Source organism: Perna viridis, chromosome 6 (assembly GCF_037379345.1).
Source record: "Perna viridis isolate PV_CMFRI_1.1 ecotype Kerala chromosome 6, ASM3737934v1, whole genome shotgun sequence".
In the NCBI taxonomy this organism is placed as follows: Eukaryota; Metazoa; Mollusca; class Bivalvia; order Mytilida; family Mytilidae; genus Perna; species Perna viridis.
The window spans coordinates 32,611,098-32,632,678 of NC_142450.1; the positions used below are offsets into that span (position 1 = coordinate 32,611,098).

The 21,581-nt window shown below is 32.1% G+C and overlaps 2 protein-coding genes across 2 annotated transcripts; one reads left to right on the plus strand and one right to left on the minus strand.

Annotated features, from left to right (window-relative positions):
* Nucleotides 1–806: 806 nt before the first annotated feature.
* LOC148614605 (interferon-gamma-inducible GTPase 10-like) lies at nt 807–3,284 on the plus strand. The gene is made up of 2 exons (XM_088590459.1): nt 807–817; nt 2,501–3,284. The coding sequence occupies exons 1-2, from the start codon at nt 807–809 to the stop codon at nt 3,282–3,284; spliced, it is 795 nt and encodes a 264-aa protein (XP_088446585.1).
* Nucleotides 3,285–7,871: 4,587 nt separating this feature from the next.
* LOC148614606 (pyruvate dehydrogenase E1 component subunit alpha, mitochondrial-like) lies at nt 7,872–18,365 on the minus strand. Its single transcript, XM_088588802.1, has 9 exons — nt 18,277–18,365; nt 15,390–15,431; nt 14,737–14,910; nt 13,560–13,686; nt 12,227–12,318; nt 10,933–11,181; nt 9,994–10,130; nt 9,452–9,560; nt 7,872–8,609 (listed from the first exon to the last, which is right to left on the minus strand). Exons 1-9 carry the CDS (start codon nt 18,328–18,330, stop codon nt 8,445–8,447), a joined length of 1,149 nt encoding a protein of 382 aa, XP_088444928.1. The 5' UTR covers nt 18,331–18,365; the 3' UTR covers nt 7,872–8,444.
* Between the last annotated feature and the right edge of the window lie 3,216 nt (nt 18,366–21,581).

The window sequence follows — 21,581 nt, forward strand, 5'->3', positions numbered from 1 at the left end:
TTGAACTTTGCTATGTCATGTTAAGAATTGAAAATTTCGCTTAATGTAGGCCTTATTTGTTGCTCTATAGACTCTTTTAAGATCTTTTTGTTGAACAGAAACTAACAGTCTCGTATATATCAGTTACATTGTATAGGTATATTACTGTACTGAAGTTTTTAACTCCCACAACTGCATAGTTGTTATCGATAACATGAAGTTACATGTATTAGAATTTATTTTACATTTTGTAAAAAATCAAAGCAATAAATTTAAGCCATTTTCCTGACATTTTGTATCTTTAGGAGAAAGAATACAAAGAAAATTCTTGAAAGTGATAATTTATTTCAATCAACAATTTCCTGTGCATTTCGTCAGTACTGGGTCTACAGAGACTGCAAAATAAATGATAAAATTACTGCAAGATGATCTTTTTTATATAAAAAATGAATGTGTAAATGTTGGGACCGTCAATGGGTCCAAACAATCAATGTCAGTATGTTGTAGTTTTGTGTTGAGATTTTAATACAGTTTTGTGTTATAAATTCCCAAAACACTCGGTGTCAATTGGACTAGTAATATATTACAAATATTTTGAAAATAATTCATGATAAATAATTTGAAATATAATTTGGATTGTATGGTTAAATTTAGTTCAAAATAAAATGTACCTCAATTTAATTGATTGAAAATATGAAACTGCTCTGCATGGTATGATAAGAAACATACCTCTGTCAGAATTAAGGTCTACTCAAATGACTTAGTAACACAATGATAACTACACAATAATTCCTGCACAAAAAAAAAAACACACATTAACACAGGGTATGACAAACAGGTAAATCTTTGTACTCTGAAAAATATAAAAATCCCAAAACTCAGTAAAACATGTCCTCTATGACAGCTTCATATGACTGCAGGATTGAACCTTGAAAAAGTAGGGGCAAGTTTGAACACTCTATTTAAGATTGATAAAGCTTTAAATTTTGATTGCATTTGACACAGGATGAGAATTTCACCATTATAAATGTTGCCTTTTTTTACCTTATTTGGTTCAAATCAATCTGAACTTTCCTCCGGAGAAAAAGAAATTTCGCCAGAATCAATGGGACCCTTTTGGCCCTCGTTTGGATCAAATCAGTCTGACCAAACTTTACGACAAAAGTGATGACTTTTCATTCAAAAAGGAAAAGGTTAGCAAGTAAAGGAGCACAATTTGTTCCAATTGAAATGCCGATCGTTTGTTGAAAAATGCATCCACCACACTGGACAAATATGTTGTCGATAAAAAATTCCAGCATTTTGTAAACATCTTCTGTATATTTGGAAGATGATTTAAAATTATTTCATACAAAGTATGGGGAATCTCAACCAAGAACTATGTATTTGTCTCTGTATCATCTTTTTTTGGAAAAACAACGATGTATAATGTTTTTAAGTCAGGATTTTAACTGAGTATGGGGAATAGAAGTATACAGTATTGAAAATCTTAGGTTTTAATGCTGTTATATTCTGATACATGTAATAGTCTTGAACTGATTAACTCCAAAAGATCTTTCGGATGTTTCAGGATCCACATTGAATTAATACAACTACGGGAGTAACAATTGTTGTAGCAGGACTGCAGACCCTCTTTGACAGCTGTGAGTATAGAAGTTAAAAGTTTTAAAAGAGGTTTGGCGGTACATCTTGCAGATCCAGCTATGTAACGTTGTTTGTATGGATTCTTGTGGAGTTTAGGAAGCCAGTACATAGACGGTAAATCACAATCATTTGCCTTAGTAGAGAGACCAAAAGAGGATAGCACAGATTTATGGTTTTCCAAAACCTCTTCTTTGGAGAGTGTATTAGCAGTATAGGTCTTATCATTGTTATTATTTTCTACGTCAACCTTTGATAATGAACATTGGATGTAAAACGTTTTGAAGACAAAACCAATGTTGTTTTTGGCTTTGTCTATTGGTACGACAACATATTTGTCATGTATAGTAGACAATGTTTTGCTATATCGGGGGTCTGAAAACTGAAGTAGCATTGGCACTCATTGACGTACTTAAAACTTTCATTCGTTTCAAAATCAAAGACCTCACGGCCTTTAACCACTCTGACAGAGAATCTATGTCTTCTTCTCGTTTTATCCATTTTCGTGCGTAGTCCTCCACGGTATCCATTAGAACTTTAAAGTTATAATTCCAATTTATGGAGCGTGGTTCACGGTACTTAGGACCTTTAGAATTGATATTACGCAGAGATTCGATAATTGTTAAATATCCCGTAACGACTTGACCGGAAGGACCATATTTGAATGGAGAGTTTTTGCAAGAATAGTCGGGTGGTTTAGCCTTGAAGTCTTCAATTATTATGTTTAAATTTTGTTTTCAGCACGACAAAAATAAGCTGCAATGGGAAATAAAAATTCAAAAGGATTAGAAAACGAGTTGGAAGGGTTGCGAAAAAAAGTAGACCGTGAGGGGCTATTTTCGATAAAAAAATACATTGACAGAAAATGAGGATGCTGGAGTAAAACAGAAGTGAAGATAGCAATAACAGGGAGATCGGCTACGGGAAAATCATCATTTATAAATCAAGTTCGAGGTGTAAAATCTAACGATACTAGCTATGCTAGATCAGGGCGCGGCAACACTACAATGTCACCTACATCTTACTCTCATCCTCGTAATAACAGAATCGTATTCTGGGATTTGCCAGGTGTAGGGACAAAAAATTTCAAGAGAGGAAGTTATGTGAAAGACGTTAATATGGAAGTTTATGATATATTCTTACTTTTCGTGGAATATGCACTCAGGGAGGATGATGAATCGATCGCGAGTGAATTAAAACGACTGAAGAAACCTTTTTGCCTAGTCCGTTCCAAGATTGATGATATTAAAAATGCTAAAGATGATGGAACAGAAGAGGATGGCGTCATTCCATCAGTACAGAAACAATTGAACTCCGAGATTTCAGATTGTCCAGTACTAAAAGATTGTAATGTATTTCTGATTTCATCAAAGACAAAAATGTTTGGGGATTGGGATGATCTCGTGAGCTATATTGAAACAGGCTTAACTAGAAGTAACTTAGAAGTACTAATGAACTCAATTTCTAAACTGGCCTCTGATGCAATCGAAAAAAACTCGGAAGACTCTAGAGCAGAGGATACTATTAGCATCTTTAAATGTTTCAGTGTTTATGAGTTTAGGTTCTTCCATTGCGCTTCAAATTATATTAAAAGAGGATGTTCATTTCAGGAAAGCTTTTGGGTTGACCAATGTAGACGAATTAACCAAGCAACAAAATCTTAAATCGCAAAAACACTTTGAACTTAGTATTGCAAGACTGTTATGCAGAACTTCATTAGGTTATGATGAGATGATACCACTCCTTTTGTGATGTCTCAATATACAATATGTGTAGCCTCAATTCTCACAGGACTACACGACAATTATGTTGATGTTGCACGTATTGTGTATACTTCAATTCCTGGCATTTTAAACAATCTATGACAAAGTCCATGCAACTGTCATGGTATAATGTGGTGACTTTATTAACACGCTTGAAAACATTTAATAGCATAATCCTTGATATGAGTGGTTAAAAGCATGGCAATTAACCATGATATATTTTCTTTCCGATTGCAACCACCTAAGATGCATTAAAGCATCTTTTTGCAAGTAAATCACAACATTTGCATTTTTAATGAAATTGTTTTTTAAGGCTGGAAAGGTAAGTTATGACTGTAATAAAAAGCTTTGGTAGACGACATTTTTAGACACCCCCTTTTGATGTTGTCTTCAGGTCATATAACGATATAACGACAAACAAATAAACAGGAAAAAAATGAAAAAAAGAAGAGAAACTTTCAATATTTAGACAACCAATGTACCAAAATTCTTAAAAATCAGTCAGGCTGTATTGCTTGATTGTACGGTTTTTTTTGGCAGACACACGGAGGAAAAAACAGTTAGCATAATACATGTTCTTATAAAACCAATTAAATTGGTGCTCAAGAGTGAAGTAATATCTTACCTGAAAATAAGCTAAAGTCTTAAATTGAAATTAAAAACAAGTTTATTTTAAAAGGCTTTGGTATTATTATAACACGAAACAATTATTTTAGCCTACGAAAATGTGCTCAATGGTAACTTATTATGATCCGCCTAAAAAGTGGCGGTCGCCCTATAGTGATCTTTCTGTCCGTCCGTAACAAACTTGTGTCCAGGCTGATAATTTCTTTCGATGTAGGCTTTTGATATTTGGAATTTGGGTAGATTACCTAAATCCATTTCGTACAAATTGCTTTATTGTAATGAAAATAATATATTTTTTAAATATATGCAGTTCATGTGCTCAATGATCATGTTTCATATATTAAAATGACACTAAAAAGATTTATAGAGCATGTGAATCATGAACAGATTTAAGAAAGTTAGTCACTACATTAGTTCTGGCTCTAAATTGGATTTTTTCCCAAATTTTCAAATAGAACTTAAACCATTGTAATTGACATTAACCTTTTATGGCACAACATCCGAAATCTAAATACATGGTTAGATGCAACACGTCACAGAACCCATAAAGTTTGATTGTAGGTGAAATTAAACAATGTTTAGTTTTGATCTCTTTGGATGAATGTTTTAATTTTGATCAATAAAGATGAAATAGTGCTTTCGATGTACATAGATAGAAGAATTGACAAGGTAATTACTACATTACTCTTAACTTATAAGAATAAAATGCTTCACATGGCACAGAATGATACGACCGCAGTGATCAACCCTGAACATGCAGTTGGGGCAAATATGAAAATAACATACAAGCTTCATACAGTTCAGAGTTTGGATTGTGATTAAATTTTTAACACAGAATAACATTCTGATATAGAATGTAACTGTCATAAAACTTTCAAATTACCAAAGGGAGCTACTGAGGCGATCAGTAAACGGAAAGTAGATGATCAAGAAACCTGAAAGAGGAGCCATGGTATCATGCAAAAGCAATTTTATTATTTATGAAATATCTGTTCTCTCATACAGAAGCAGAGAGATATGTTAAGAAAATTTCCATTACGCACACCATTAATAATGACAGTTCATTTAACGGGTTAAGAGGAAGTAGATAAGTGACGGACCTGAAAAGGGGAGATATGATACAAAGTATCATGCAAAAGCAATATACCAAATATCTAAGCTTTCCTTCCAATAGAAGGTAAGAAATCATTTACAAAAAGTGTAACAGACGGATCGACAAGGTGATTCCAATATAGCCTCAAACATGTCAAAGAATACCAGTAGTTACAAATGTGTAAGACCATATGGTATAAATCTTTGATATAATGATCATATCAGTGAAGATCTAACGATGTTAATAATACAATTAAATAGACAAATTTATCGAACGAGAAGTTTCCTTCCTGAGTATTATTCAAGTTTTGACCTGAAATATATAACACTTTGAGAAATTTTCAATTTCATAAAAGCCAACTTAATGCCATCCCTCCCCTGGATCAACTTTTGAAAATATACCTAGTAATAAAAAGAGAATAATAAATGTAAGTATCCAAAAACTATTACACTGAACCTTTCTTGTTTATATAAATTTGTGAGTTACTTGGCATTTTGTAGAAATTAAAAAAAAATCATTAAATTTCTCACGACATTGTATACAATAATTATAATAGTACAATACACTTATATTCAATTTAGTGAAACCTGTTTACAACATATCAAAAACAGCCAGCATGCAACTATATTGAGTATCACCTAAAAATATATAAAAAAAATTGTGTTGTGCGATTCCATGCATTTAAGTACATTACTAATATCTCATGGACAAATATGATATAATAAACACACGATATTGATACTGATTTTTACATGTGTACATTAAACAAGTATGGACACAACAGTCAAGCTCTGAATTAGGATTGAGGTTAAATATATGTCACTAGATTTGTGTTTGCCTAGAAATGATGTTGCCCCTTTTGGCTCCTAATTCCTAATTAATATAAGTAACATAGCCCAAAATTAATCCTTGTCTTCCTCTTCCTGTGTCGCTTCCTGGTGATTTAATTTCAAGGAGATATTACATTATTGTCAGGACAGAAAAAAATGCTTCTTTTACAATTTCAAAGAGAACCAATTAATTTTACTAAATTCATTATCTAAACTTAAAGAATTTTGGTTTCTGGTCCCTTTCAGGCCCTCATTCATAACACTTTAAGTCTAAGTCACAACCCTCAACTTCAATTCCAACTCTCTTTTTGTGGAATGACACATTGTGGTAAAATTAAAAACAGATCCATTAACTGTTACTCAATTTACTATCCAAACATAAAAATTGAATTTATCTGGCCCCTTCTTGGCTGCTAATTCACAAATAGTTTGTGAAAAATCTATCTTAGCCTTCCTTTGGTAGTATGGCACTTTGTTCCCCAATATAAAAGAGATCCATTCACTAAAGGTCGAGTTATTGCCCAGATATTATCAGGACAATGATTGTTCTTGGTCCCTTTATGCCCCCTTATTCAAAAATGATTCAGTTATAACCTCAAAAAATCAATCCCATGCCTTCCTTTAAGGTATAGCACCTGGTGATGTCATTGAAAATTCCTACATATCTATCATGAATTCTCATGTTATTGACTGCACATCATGAACAGCAATTGTTCAAAAATTATTATACCCCCCAAATAGGGGTATGTAGTGATAGGGGTGTCTGTTCGTTCTTTCTATATGTTACAAGGGGGTCTGTTGCTTATCTGTAACCCCACCAAATGGAATTGAATGGTACTTTCACAGGATCTTTATTACATGTTCTGATTTTAGATTTAAACAGGGTTTTCACATGACTTTGTCATTTGTTAATATAGGGACAGGGGAGGAACCCATCTCATTTCTGTTACTCCTCATATACCACTAAACGAAATGGAATGATTTTCACAGAATTTCTATTATATATTCCCATCGTGCACCTCCAATTTTAAAAGTGCATATTATCGAATGGGGAGTGCGGTTATCAAGTTATTGAGCATTGCTAAGCTTTTCTAGTTTCATTCTTTCGCATGTACATAAAATGGTTAACTGCCCTAACATTCATAGAAAGATTTAGAGGGGTATGCTAATGATGTTTCAACGTGCATATCTTTTAAATTTGAATATACCCCTTGCTTGCTTTGGACTGTTACTATATTTCTCCATCCACATCTGAAAATTGTACTATGATGATTTTTTTACATTTTACTATCAATGGCCATACATTAAAACAACATTTTAGTACATTTTTTCACCATTTAATTGATCTATCTCATGTCCTCAAGTCCCTGTGCTGCCATGTACACAGTTATAAAAAATCCATTTTGCTTGCTTTGCTCTCTATTACATGTTAATCTAACATCTGCTTAATTTTATCTATGGTTTAGAAATCAATAACAACTGAAAGTTTTTTTATGTCTTCAAGTGTTGTACTTAATAAGAATTCTGAATACAAATAATTACATTTTCTTTGCATATCATTATTAAAACATGCAATAATCTCATTGCATGTCTCTAGCTATTTATTTAGGCCACACCCACCATTAAGTGGACCACTTTTATTGATCCTTGGGTAATTCTTATTTTCTATGTATTTCTAAACTAAAATAGGAATAAAATAATAGAAACATATTAAATGCAATTATAAGAAATAAATGTTTTATTTTTTATGTTTCATTGGTGTGTAAAATCATTGATCGTAGCACATTTTCAATGAAGCCTGCTATGTCCAAAATGTGTGACTTATCAAGGCTTTTACACACCAATGAAACATAAAAAAATGATTCAACCCTTTAATGAATTTATACTTCTATCTTGTGCACTGAGTGCAGAAATATTTAAGGAACAACATAAAACTAATTGTGAATACTCCATTTATTGTTCTCACATATAGCATAAACAAATGAATAAATTCAAATATTGAATAAATGTGAGTTTTTTTTACTGATAGCACTTGCAATGGTTGAAACAGTAGAAAACAGTTGTTTCTATACGCAAATATGTACTGTTAAAATAGTTCTAGGGGTGAGGCAACTACATGTTATCTTAATTCAAAAAAATGTCCAACTGATAAATTATTGCAAGATTTCAAAAACTATATACAGGCACACAATAAATATTAAGTTCTTTAACTTTGGAAAAAATCAATTTTGATACTCTAATAAGCATTCCAGTATTTTATAGTTCACCAATCATTACCCCAACTGACTGAGATTCCAAAGTACTGAGATAAAATATAAATATGATGAGCATTTATAACACATAAGTAATATAATTATGTTCACAGAAGTTGTATTACAATGTAGATTATCCTCTATTGAATTGAATACAATAAAAACCTATTGACAAAATCTTAACAATAAATAACATAAAACTCTTGATGTTAGCTGATAGTTTGATAACTGAGATAAATATCCTTTATGCTATCAGCTGTTATCGAGACACAACCAATCTATCTGGATCACAGGTTCGTACTTTAAAATCTGGTTCAGGATTAACATAGATATGATTATACATATCTTCTAATGGTGGTTCACTATCTGTTACAGCCAACTTCTCTGCTTCTTGTACCTCCTTTCTTACTTCTAGGTCAATTTTCTGGAGTAAAATAAATTCTTGTTAAAAATATAATGCAAGCATGATGGGCATTATCATACCTTACTCCATGGCCAATAACACTCAAGACTATTTCTTTATAATTTAATTGATTTGTAACAAGCTTTCTGATTGGTTTGTTCTCTTTGTACTTTGGTACTTTGATGCAATTAGCATAAATTGTACCACACTCTGGGGTGCAAATAATCCCCCCCCCCAAAAAAAAATGATTACAATTCAAGTATTAATATTTGTACTGTCATTCATTATAAATTAAATTAAATGGAATGTATCTAATTTTTGAACAAGTTATACTCAATAACCAGGATTGGGCCAATTTACACTTTTTACAAATCATGAAGCAGTTTGTAAGTGTCCAAATGCCACAAACCAGTTTATTTCATATTACTTGATCAAAAATTAAAAACATTCCAGCAGCAAAACTTAGAATGCAAATGAGTCTTGGACATAAAAAATATCTTATCATCTGCAGTATGAAAGGAGGTATTAAGAAAGGTTTTATTTTCAAGTCCTTTACTTCTCCAATATTAAGCCTCTATTATGACTTTACTCATTTTGTTAGGTAAGCAGATTATAAAAATCTGAAGAATGTTTCGTAGCAGTTTAGGTTAGGTCTTTTAATGTAAACATTATTTTCCACAGTTGCTAATTTTTGCAGTTTAAAAAAACTATTAGGCCTTTCACAGTGTTAAATATAAGTTTTGCATGAAAAACTATTCTGGTTTATCTATCTAGCACAACAATAGAGAAAATAAGTACACCAAAAAAAAGTGTACTTTTACAGTACTTTGAAACATTTCCATCTCCCTCCAATTTCAACCTACTTTGATTTCCTCCTCGGTGACCATCTGTGTTTCTAACAATCTCTGCTTAAAACCTGTAATTGGATCTCTGGTCTTTCTGACTTCCTGGATCTCCTCACGGGTTCTGTAGCTGTAATCACATGATAATTGTGTGTAAGTTTTTTCTTCAAATTTTCTGTGTTTTTTTGTTTTTTTTTGCATTTTGAGACTTTCACTGTTCAGAAGAAAACAACTTCCTTTCTTTTTTTAGATCTGTTATTTTATTGATGAAGCAACATTGCTACAGAAAAGATATCTATATATTTTCTTCCATTTTCAAGTAATTTCAATTAGTCACCATATTTTCATTGTAAATTGTACAAAATAATACAAAGAGGTTATAGGTGCAAAAATAGTTTTCCTATTAGTTCAGTGTGCATTAGGAGGTGGCAAGTCAATGTTCCTAGACATTGTTAATAATGAAGAGTGGCATTGTTTCACTCATTCCATGTGCCTGTTCTTTAGACATTACACATACTTAGTTACCCTGCTGCCTGTAGGTTTGACAAACTACTCATAAATACCTTGTCCCAGGATCACTCATACTGTGGCCTGAATATCTGTATGTAGCACATTCTATAAGTAAGGGACCATTGTTCAGTACATAATCCTTAGCAAATTTAGTAGCTTCTCTCACAGCCAGAACATCCATACCATCAACCTAAAAAAACAGAGATTAAATATAGTTCCTCCATCAGTTTGGAATTGTGTTGAATTACTTCTCCACCTGGTTAAGATTTTCAACATATGAGTAGAAGCAAGAATGGCAAAATCTATTCTTTTCAAAGAGATGAGATAAATATGTAATATAAATCAAACTTTCAACATGACCATGAAAAGTGTGGAAAATTTTAAAATATAAAATGAAATGGTACTCCTGGCTGAATTTCAACAACCACCAGGAGGGAAGAAAGTAATATATATATATTTAATGGATATATAAAATGATAGGACTTTGGGTATAAACTATATGAACCAGTTTCATTAAAAGTATAATTTTAAGACTTTGGTAAATATTTTTTTTCCATCTCCATTTGAGCAAAGTTCCAAGGAGTTGTTGGTTTCAATCCTAAATGATGTCAATAGAAGCAAAATAATAGATATTGTCACAGCAAATTTATGCTAAAATTATATTGCTGAAAGCATTAAAGAATTGTATTATGAATACTCAGCATTGGTCAGAATTCATGGGAATATTTCACTACATGTATCTGACTATTGCCCAAAAACTTCATCTGAACAGCTGCATCTGGTAATAACAGATACCTCTGAATTTGACATCCAAGTAAGAATGGGCCACGTCTTATGGATAGTAAATGCGATATACACCATAATCAAACTTGACTTGAATTTGATGGCTCACAATAGTACTTAAGTTGAGTGAAGGTATAAAAAATATTACAGGTTATTTACCCAAATTAACAGATCACAAAAATTCACTTCAAAATTCTCTAAGTCTTTACCCTTAATCCTGGCATGTAATCTCCTCTGGTATAATAATCAGTAGAATATGATGCCCTGTCTACACTGGTACCCATACCATATCCATTGTTCTCACAGACAAAAATACAAGGCAGTTTCCACAACATTGCAATGTTAAATGTCTCGAAGACCTGTCCTTGATTAGCTGCACCATCACCAAACAGGGATACACATATATTGTCTGTGTTCTGGTACTTTAATGCAAACCCTATACCACCACCAAGTGGCACCTTTAAAATAATATCATTCAAAATATAGCAGTAAAGTTGAGGACACTACCATGAACATTTAGTGTGGTTTTAAGTGTCAGTCTTTGCAAAAATCAGGCAGTGGGTGAAAGATGGTATGAAAAAAACTCATGATTTTGATAGTGTAATTTGATTATTTGCACGATCAGAATCAAAGGAAAAAACTGGATCATGTTTGTGCATTGAGATATAATTTCATTGAAATACACTGTAAATCAACATGTTAAGGCCAGATAACTGTCAAAAATCTAATTTTTCTAACAATCGATTGAAAAATTTACGAGCAAATCCAATGATGCAGAAATCTATGATGGTCATTTCAAACAAAAAAAAAGCATCCTTGGGCGAAATTATATTGTCAAATCGGTGGGGTTTTGACATGCACGTCTCTGATTTTTACAAATACTTATCGGTACAATTAGTTGTTGAAACTACAGAAAACAAGGTTAGTGGCTATGTGAGTATATGAAAGCTCTTTTTTCTTGTTTCAATGTGACTATAAAAGTAAACTTAGGCATAAAAAATAATGTTACATTCCTGGTCACCCTACAGACCCTCCATTTAATTAAAAAAAATGCCTGCTGACAGAAAAAAAAATAAAAAAATAAAACCAAGGATACTTTTTTCTATCCTAGATGGAAAACAAAGAGTTAGAAATACTGGTTTTTTATATTTAAAATCAACTGTAATTGATAGCAAACACACATGATAATGTACTGTTGGCCATGGACTAAGTCTATTACATGTTTAATTTTTGCAGATTAGTTTTTTTATTGTATTCTGAGTTTGGTGTCACACTTATTTCATTTCAAAGTTAAATAAAAAATAAAAATTGTTAAAAATTCCTACAAAATTTTAGAAAGGTGATCCAAAGCACAAAATATTTTTTTTATTTAATACCGTTTGGTACAATAAAGTAAAGACGTGACTTGAGTTGCTTGGCTCTACAAAGTAAAAAGAATGATGTCAAGTAAGTCAAGGTATTATACAATATCTACTCAATGCTAATTTAGCTAGTGTAATATACCTGGGCTCCAACAATACCATTTCCACCATAGAAATTCTTAGTATACATGTGCATAGACCCTCCCTTTCCTTTGGCACAACCAGACTTCTTGCCTGTATGAATGAAACAAGTGGTAAGTATTAGTAGATATATAGGCTATATAATAGCGGTGAGATTAAAGAGTAATAAAGGGAACCAAGGTTATAGCAGTAATCAAAAGAATGCAATCCAGGGACAAAGACCAGACATGGAAAACAGACATACACAACAAAGAACATAAAGTAACTAAAATCATACATACAAAGTAACAAAAGGAAACGAGCAACTCATTAAAAGGTTTATTGAAGACCTAGACATTTTTTCAAACATACATTGTAGATCGTATCAAAATAAGTATATTTGTGTACAATATCCATGCCAGGCAAAATAAATTGCAGACCAACAATAAACATTTTTAATACAAATTTGAAAAAATGTGGATTTTGTGTTATTTGTCCTGAAAATGACTTTAGATATAGGATGGAACATACATATGAAATTTGAACTTATTCAATAATTGTCTCACTCATGAATCAGTGAATATATATTTTTTTCTTTTAACACCAAGACATGAGCCCACTTACTTTAAATTTCTTAATAAATCCCTTAATAGTCCATATTAAATATACTGACACACTTAACCTATCTAAAATGGATTCTATGTATGATAAAAATGATATAAAAAATTTAATGATCAATCAAGTAAGTACTTGCATGTCTTGAAGTATCTATATTCTTTGTTTCACAAATCACATTTACAGTTGTACATCTGATTATTGATTATTTTTATTACTACATTTTTTTGTAATTTGGTTGTGTTGCAAAACTGAAAAACTTTTTTTTAAAAAGGATAAATCAATCTTGACATTAAAACCTTAAGCACATCTGTCACAAGATTTTATCAAAACATTAACTTCGAGAACATTCTAATATTACCATTATTTTTTAAAGAAAAAATTGATCATTTCAACACAGTAAAACATCAATTAAAATATGCAAATATGTAGTAAAATCATAAAAAGCAATATTTTAATATACCAATAACAGTACTTGCCAGAATTTCTGCATTAAAACAAATAAAAGTAAATTTAAGGGGCGGATCCAGCCATTGTTAAATTGTTGTCCGCCATCATTAAAGTTCATCATTATCAGCCTTTTAATTATTTCACATTTGAGAAACTAGGCAATTACATAATTTACTGACTCAGATAATGTAACCAATTAAAATTTTCCTCCATAGTTAAATTTTCATCTGTGGAGAACCCTGCATAGACATTGAACCATTAAGTATACATCCACAGGAATGGATACAAACCAACTAGCTCTGCCAGAACGCCGTGTACTGACACTCCTCTAATGTAGGCCCAACCATGGGCCCTATAAGCTGTAATCACTGCATCATCTGGTGTAAGGGAAGCTTCCATACCTACACAGCAAGCTTCCTAAAAATTAAAAAAATACAGATTTTCATAACACAAAAGAATACATAATGTAAACAGACAAACCTGAAGTGAGTTGTTAATGAAAGAAAGTTTATCTGATCATCAAATACATCTTTGAGTATTGAATTTTAAATTATGTTTTCTTCAAATTATATTTAATTGTCTTAATGGCATGTTCAGAGATTAAAATGAAACAACTAAAAACCAAAAAGTAACAAAGTCCTTTTTTAACCCTCCTTATTGAATGCTTTTTCAGCTGAAAATTATCATTTTAAAACTTATGTTAATTATTTCTTACAAAGTTCTTCCTTAACAGTATGTGTTGAAATGAAAAATCACGAAATTTGAGTTACAACAAAACCTGAAGTGTTCAATTTTCCTGACTTTTTTAATTTTAATTTATAAGCCATTTTATACATCCTGTGTCAATTTTATCATGCTTCGAAATTAAAATTATCCAATTTATGTAGCTACTGACCTTCACATGATGTTTTAGTAGGAATAGAAATTTCTCTCCTTCACATTTATGTAGGAAATACAGGATCAATGAATTGACCGATCAAGTGCAAAATATCATTCTTTTGTCTTCTAAAATTCTACTGCAACCTATGTCTACAAAAACTTTTTTCACACGTTTTGACCTTCAAAATTGCACTGCGTACAATACATAAATGGGTATTATACACACCAAAATATGGCACTTTAGATTGTATGACACGATCATCAAAACCAAATTAAAGAATCCATGAACTTGTATTGTCCCCCTAAACCACGAAAATTGATACTTTCACAGTTCTTTATTTCAAAAAGGGTTACACAGTTAGTCTTCACTTTATATTCCCTAATTAACTTAATTTCAACTCATTTAACAGCTAACTTTATAATTCTTTGCAATTTTACTCCTGCAAGCCAACTCTATATTTTCTAGGCATTAGGACCTGAGCTTTAGATTTATTTTGAAGAGAGACTGTTTTGTATGGTCTGTACAAGCATCAGCCAACAAGCACAATGAGGGTCATCACTTTCAAACTATCACACATGCAATCCTACCTGTCCTGAGTAGAGATGACAGAAGCCTCTTATCTGTTTGCTTTTGTATAAATTGCCAGCTGTTGTCTCCATTCTTCTGATGACCTGCATCTGTCTGTAGTATTTGAGCGCTTCTTCTTTTGTACAGGTAGCAGAAGTAGGGGGTCCCTGTTCTAATTTGTGTAGTGTACATGGCTACAATATAAAACAATTATTCAATGATTTTTATGCAGATACATGTAGTACAGAATATAATCAACATATATCTGATAATGCTGCTGTCTTCAGCATTTGCTTTCAATAAATGTAATAACCCAAATGTCAGTGCAAAATGGGTAAAGAGAGTACCCTTGCACAACTGTGAACAATGTTTACAGTCTTTAAAACTTTGAATTATAAAAAAAAATTGAACTTTTCAAAAGTACATGTAAATTGAATCCAATCATCAGACACACAAAATGATGACAATGTAGAACTATAACAGAGAGTTGACTCATAAACAGTGAAAATAGTTGTGTTTTAATTTATACATCATGTACAAGTGCATTTGGTGTACTGCATTGTACCCATAATTTTGATAATTGATATAACAAACAGTAAAATTAACCAACATTTTTTTCAATACAATACTGTACTAAATTTAAACCTCATTTTACATAAATGATCAAACTTACTGCTATATCAAATGTTGCCTCTGTTGATGAATTTCTGACAAACTGAAAATAAATAGTACAATTAGCACAATAATTGATTGGTTTGTGTGATTGTGTATACCAAAACTTTACATATAAAGTAGCAAAGCAATTAGCACAATAATTGATTGGTTTGTGTGATTGTGTATACCAAAACTTTACATATAAAGTAGCAAAGCTAATTAGAGATTACTGCATAGATTATGAGTCCAACTAAATGTTGAAGTCAACTAGTGTTGTTTTTTTATCTGACATTATGGCAACAGAAAGGATCATTGTTTAATGGCAACTTCTCCACTCAGATGTCATCTAACGATCTTCTAAAAGTTTTTTTTTACTTTCATAAAAAATGCATTTTAGTTCAGGTCAGAACAAAGTCCCTTTCAATAAGTTGAATCTATGTAGTGCTCCGTGGTACATGTGCATGTACACCACTTCAATCACTTCTAACTCTTTTCTGATAATAATGAAGTCCTAATTTACATATGTACATAATGTATCTACACTATTTTAACTAAGAATAATTTTCCTATGCACATTCATATTTTTTATTTCAATTAAAATTACAATTATTTTTAATCTAGAACCCTACTACAATAAAATGTACCATTTACATTGTATATTTTTTGTATATAAAATCACTTTAAATCAAAAGGCATTTGTTTTTTATACATTTACCTATTATGACTGGTGTTATTTTTACCATAATCCAATGTCAATAGTTGAGTATTGTTTCATTAATCACATAACTATAGTCGGCGTCACATAAATAACATACTGTTAAAATTTGAATAAAAATATTTTCTACGACTTTATTGACACCTACCGTCGTTTAAATTGTCTTAAATGACTTGCTCATTCGTTTAGCCAAACGGCTTCTCCCTAAACATTGAATCGTTAAATTCCGGTCAGATTTTAATTCTAGGTGGCAATATTTACATTGTAAAAAGTCAGCCATGTTTACAGTGATCGGGTTGCTAGGAGATGTTGTTTACGTTTAAATGGTTTGTCCAAAAACCGAAGAACCCAGAATGCAATTCGGCGTTATTTCGGATATCTCGGATTTATTTTACGCGAACAACGTATAATACCGAGAAGTTGATCAAGCAGACGATTGTCACCGGAGTTCGACGGGAACTTACGCACTTCGTTTGTAAACAAATCGTCCCGTAAAAACCAACATGGCGGATATTAGTATGGGATTTTCCCGTAAGGATTTGTTACGCATGATTTAAGCTAATAAGCGACTTGTTTTTGAGAAGCTGTTTGGCTAAATGAATGAGCAAGTCATTTAAGACAATTTAAACAACGGTTGGTGTCAATAAAGTCGTAGAAAATATTTTTATTCAAATTTTAACAGTACGTTTTTTATGTGACGCCGAGTATAGTATACTTTTTTATGTGTATCACCTTTTAATGATAATTACACAAAGGTACGTGAACATGCAAATTCTTGCCATGATCATAGTATCACTGCTAGATGTAAAACACTGTTAACTTCCTTAATACATTTATACATATATGTAAATTATATTGATTCAGTTGGAATAAAGATTACAGATCTGTAAATCTAATAATTCAAAAATGTAATATTCATGAAACATCATGTCTCATAATAAACTGAGCACCACAAGGACATCTCATACAATAAAGAATGTACTGCATTGTAATTGGGTAATCTCTTTCTCTAAGGTTCATAAACTTCATGTTTTGAACACCACACAGTCTTAAACCATGCTCATTGGTGAGCAATTGCATATTCCTCTGTATGTTTGTTATAAACATTTTTCTTTTAGATTTTGAGCAGTATCAAATTCAATCAAACTGTTAAAAATGTTTTGACTAATTTTTTTGTAACAATATCATTCAAAAAATCAGTCAAAACATTTTTATAAAAAATGCTGGAAAAAATGTGATTTTTGTTCTTACAATAGGTTAAAGTAAAGTGTTTGAAAACAAGAGGCTCCCAGGAGCCTTAATGGTTCACCTGATTAAGTTTTTGTCTTTTAAGGACACCTTACAGGTGTCTACAACATTCTGTTCCAAAAGTAACATGTTCCACCTACTCTCATATTGCGTTAATTTTCATGTATTACAATTAAAAATGTCAACAAAACAGGGTCTTCCAAGAAAAATGACCAAAACTTTCCAAAAAAATGTAATTTTTGTAGCAAATACATGTATAGTACAATTGTATCAGTCAGCATACAGGAGAATGATTCTAGAATCCAACTAGGAAGGTGTGCCATGCATGATTTCAACTTGAAAGTTGTTAGCAGTTGAAGGGCGGTACTCTGCAGTATTGCTGAGTCTCCAATTTTTCATATGGCACATCATTCTGACCCTAACCCAACCTATCAATATCCAAATAAAAAAGAGGAGGGTTGCAGAGTCAGAGTCAATTTGGACTACAAAGTCTTATGCATTCTACAAAAGCACATTTTGCATCAAAGGTTATTTGTTTTGGTTTACATGAGTATGATTTTTCATAAGAACTTAATTTAATGCAATTTTATGCAAAGGTGGTCTTTCCCTTTAAAAAAACATTTACCTGAAAACAAAAACAGTTCAACTCGAAAGGAGGGATCATTTCTACTTTGCCGTTGGCAGGCAAATAAAAAAATAATCCCTCCTCACGTGCTGATGTTTTTCTGTTTTTGTTTCCAAGTAAGTGCTTAATGATTCAAATTAGGTAGTCAGAAGAAGTGCATGACTCCACGACTGGCACGAGTGACATGCATTATAAGTATAGTTTATCCCTTTTGTTTTGTGATTCAGTGTCCTCATATGGCAAAAATCATGAAAATTGCTCCGGGCACTGAAACCTAACAAGGATTTGCACTTAGAAAAATAACGTTTCCATACATACCGCTGCTGATTTGGCACAACCATATCGCAGGACCCTTCCAACGGACAGCAACATCCTTCCAAGTCGTGTTTCACGGTCAAATCAGGCCGCTTATATCATGATACAAACAAAAATAATAGTTTCTTAAAAGTATTCACTAGAGTGTTTGGAAGGATGCAAAAGGTATATATAGTAAAAATAAAAGAATTAAATAGTTTGGATGCACAAATTATGTCAGATTTATTTAATTAAAATACCCCTTGCATCATTTTACATTTGTTGAGTAAAATTAAAACGGTCTCGGAATAACGCAGTGAGTGTTTCCGTCGAGATATGTTTGTTAATTGTTTAATCGACGCCCAGTCGTGCTAGATCAAAACAACAAAAAGTTGTAATAAAATTCAATTCATTTTTCCAGCTAGGTAAATAAGGAAAGCAAGGCAGATCATACCTATTACTAAGAGCATTTTTTTTTCTGTCAACTTACAAAATCATTCAGACATTTATATTTTCTATAAAGTATTGTATTTGAAATGATTTAAGAATATTATATATTTAAATAATTTCCAGTGATTTTTTACATAAAAATTAGAATGATTAAAATAAAAACATTATTTAAAAAGGTGTCTTTCAAGGGGCGAAAGAGTAATTAAGGGAACCAAGATTCTAGCAGTAATCAAAAGAATGTAATCCAGGGACAAAACCAGATATGGAAAACAGAAAAAAAAACACGACAAAGAACATAAAATAACTAAAATAATGCATACAAAATAACAAAAATAAATGAGCAAATCTGACTCCACTTAAAAAAAAGAAGCATGAACCAAGTGCACAGGTAGGGTAAGCGTCCTCTTAATTTATTACTGGGTTGTTGATACCCTCGGGGACAAAATCCATCAGCAGCTGTATCGATCCAGTTGTGTAAAAGAGTAATCAAGGAAACCTAGATTCTAGTGGAAATCAAGAGAATGTAAAGGCAAACACGACAGAGAAAACTGGCGGGAAAAAATATTTCAAAGGGAAGATAATTAGCGCAAAATTTGCTCTATTGAAAATGTGTAGAGAATTTTATATTTTAGCTCACCTAACCGAAGCCATGTGAGCTATTGTCATCACTTGGCGTCCGTCCACGTCGTCGTCCTTCGTCGTCGTCTGTCGTCGTTAACAATTTTTCAAAACTCTTCTCCACTGACACTACTTGACCAATTGGAACCAAACTTGGTATGAATGTTCCTAGGGGTATCCTGCATATAACATGCCCACCGTTACTAAAAATAGGACATAGGGGTCAGACAGTAGTTTTTTCCACATGTATCTCCAAAACTGTTAGGTTTAGCCAAGTTCTGACAGGATAAAAGTGTTAAATGTGATGAGATCTGTCTCTGGTCAAATTTTCGTTTTAATCTGTGAAGCCATATTGCAGTTATTGCCCTTTTTCGACGTGTTTTTTTTTTTGCTATTTTTTTAATGTTATTTCTTTAAAAAAAAATTCTCCTCGGTCAGAAAGTAGGTTTTCACATATATCTCCAAAATCGTTAGGTTTAGCCAAATTTTGACAAAATAAAAGTGTTCAACATGATGAGATCTATCTCTGGACAAATTTTCGCTTTAATCTGTTCAGCCATGTTAGAGTTATTGCCCTTTTTTGACGTTTTTTTTGTTGCTATTTTTAATGTTATTTCTTTAAAAAAATCTTCTCCTCTGACACTACTTGACCAATTGGAACCAAACTTGATGTGAATAATTCTTGGGGTATCCTGCATAGATCTGATGTGGGTTTATTTGATCCGTCTAAAACATGGCCGCTGTACTAAAAATAGAACATAGGGGGTAAGACAGTAGTTTTTCGCATATGTCTCCAAAACCGTTCCGTTTAGCCAAATTCTTTGTATTGTTGAAATGATCCTTATTATAAGGCCTTCTTCAGGAATCCTTGTAAGACTTATTGCCCTTGATAGATGAAAAAATGACGTTGTTTTACAGTTTTGAGTAAATGCTTTGAGAATTATAACAAATAGAAAGAAACTTTCATTTGCTGAAATGATCGTTATGATAAGTCCTACCAAAGTCTGCTTGAATCAACTCCTTGTTAAATTTATAGCCATTGAAAGACAAAGTTTAACCAGGTGAGCAATTCAGGTTCCTGGGAGCCTCTTGTTTTAATATTGCAATAGAAATAATTCAATGACCCCCCATTTTCGTTTTAAAATATGAAAGAATGTCAGTTAAGTGTTCTTTATATAAAGATATAAGAGATTTTATCTACCAGTCGATTTTAGAAGTTTGTGAAATATTGAAAATTCCTCACAGAATCCATATAAAATATAGTCAAATATTGGTTTTAATAAGGCTCTTATTTCAAAATCAAGTTCGGTGAACTATATGTTGTTTTTTTTTTATATTACAATTCTTAAGTATTTTCATGCAAGGTCATATTTGAGAAAAAAATATCTATTAGATATATTAGGTATGATCTACCTTTAATATCTAAGATGATTGCCATAACTGTTTACTCATATCAAAACTGCGATGTTTTCACTAGGTAATTTTGAAAAATATCCTCTCTTCAGAGAGCATATAGATTTAAGTCGAAAGTATCACGATAAAGATGTTAATATTTATGTTTAAAATGTTCATATTTCAATAGCATACTCTGAAAAATACAAAAAATAAACAGGAGAGTGGGCTTTGCACTTAATTGCACGAAGCACGTGCCCTTCACATCACTGACACCATGTATACACGAATACAAGATACTAATGAGTCATCGTTCTAATTACGTTGGTTCTCAGGGCCTTTCATAGCTCACTGAAAGGTGTGTTTACACTTACGGAAGACCTTTTGGTGATCTCTGAAAGTATTTACTATTTTGTAATTAGGCATTTGTTACGTTTCACGATATCCGTTCTTTTTTTGTACATGAAGTATATGTGCATGTAAAACCACTCTTAGTGCTCCTCACACGTTTGTCAGCTAGGTATACATTGTATATGGTCCGCGGCCAAGTGTTCTTAAATACGCAGTGCACACTTTAAAGCTACTGTACTACACCACTGGTCAGACTCATTAGTACTCTTAGTGGTTTGTATCGACAAGCAGTGCTCTAGCTACTGTGGGCCAATTCTATAGAAAACACTGGTCCCGTATACGTACGGGGCCACGATATAAAAGTTGAAAAGCGCTCAGGTCAAATGAACATGCTAGTAGCAAAAACACAGCAAAGAAAATATGTTTAGTCTTAGATAAACTTTTTGTATTTCCAGACAAATTCACGGGAATGATATGGAGAGGTCTTAATGAAAAGAAGGAGAAAATATGCCTGAACA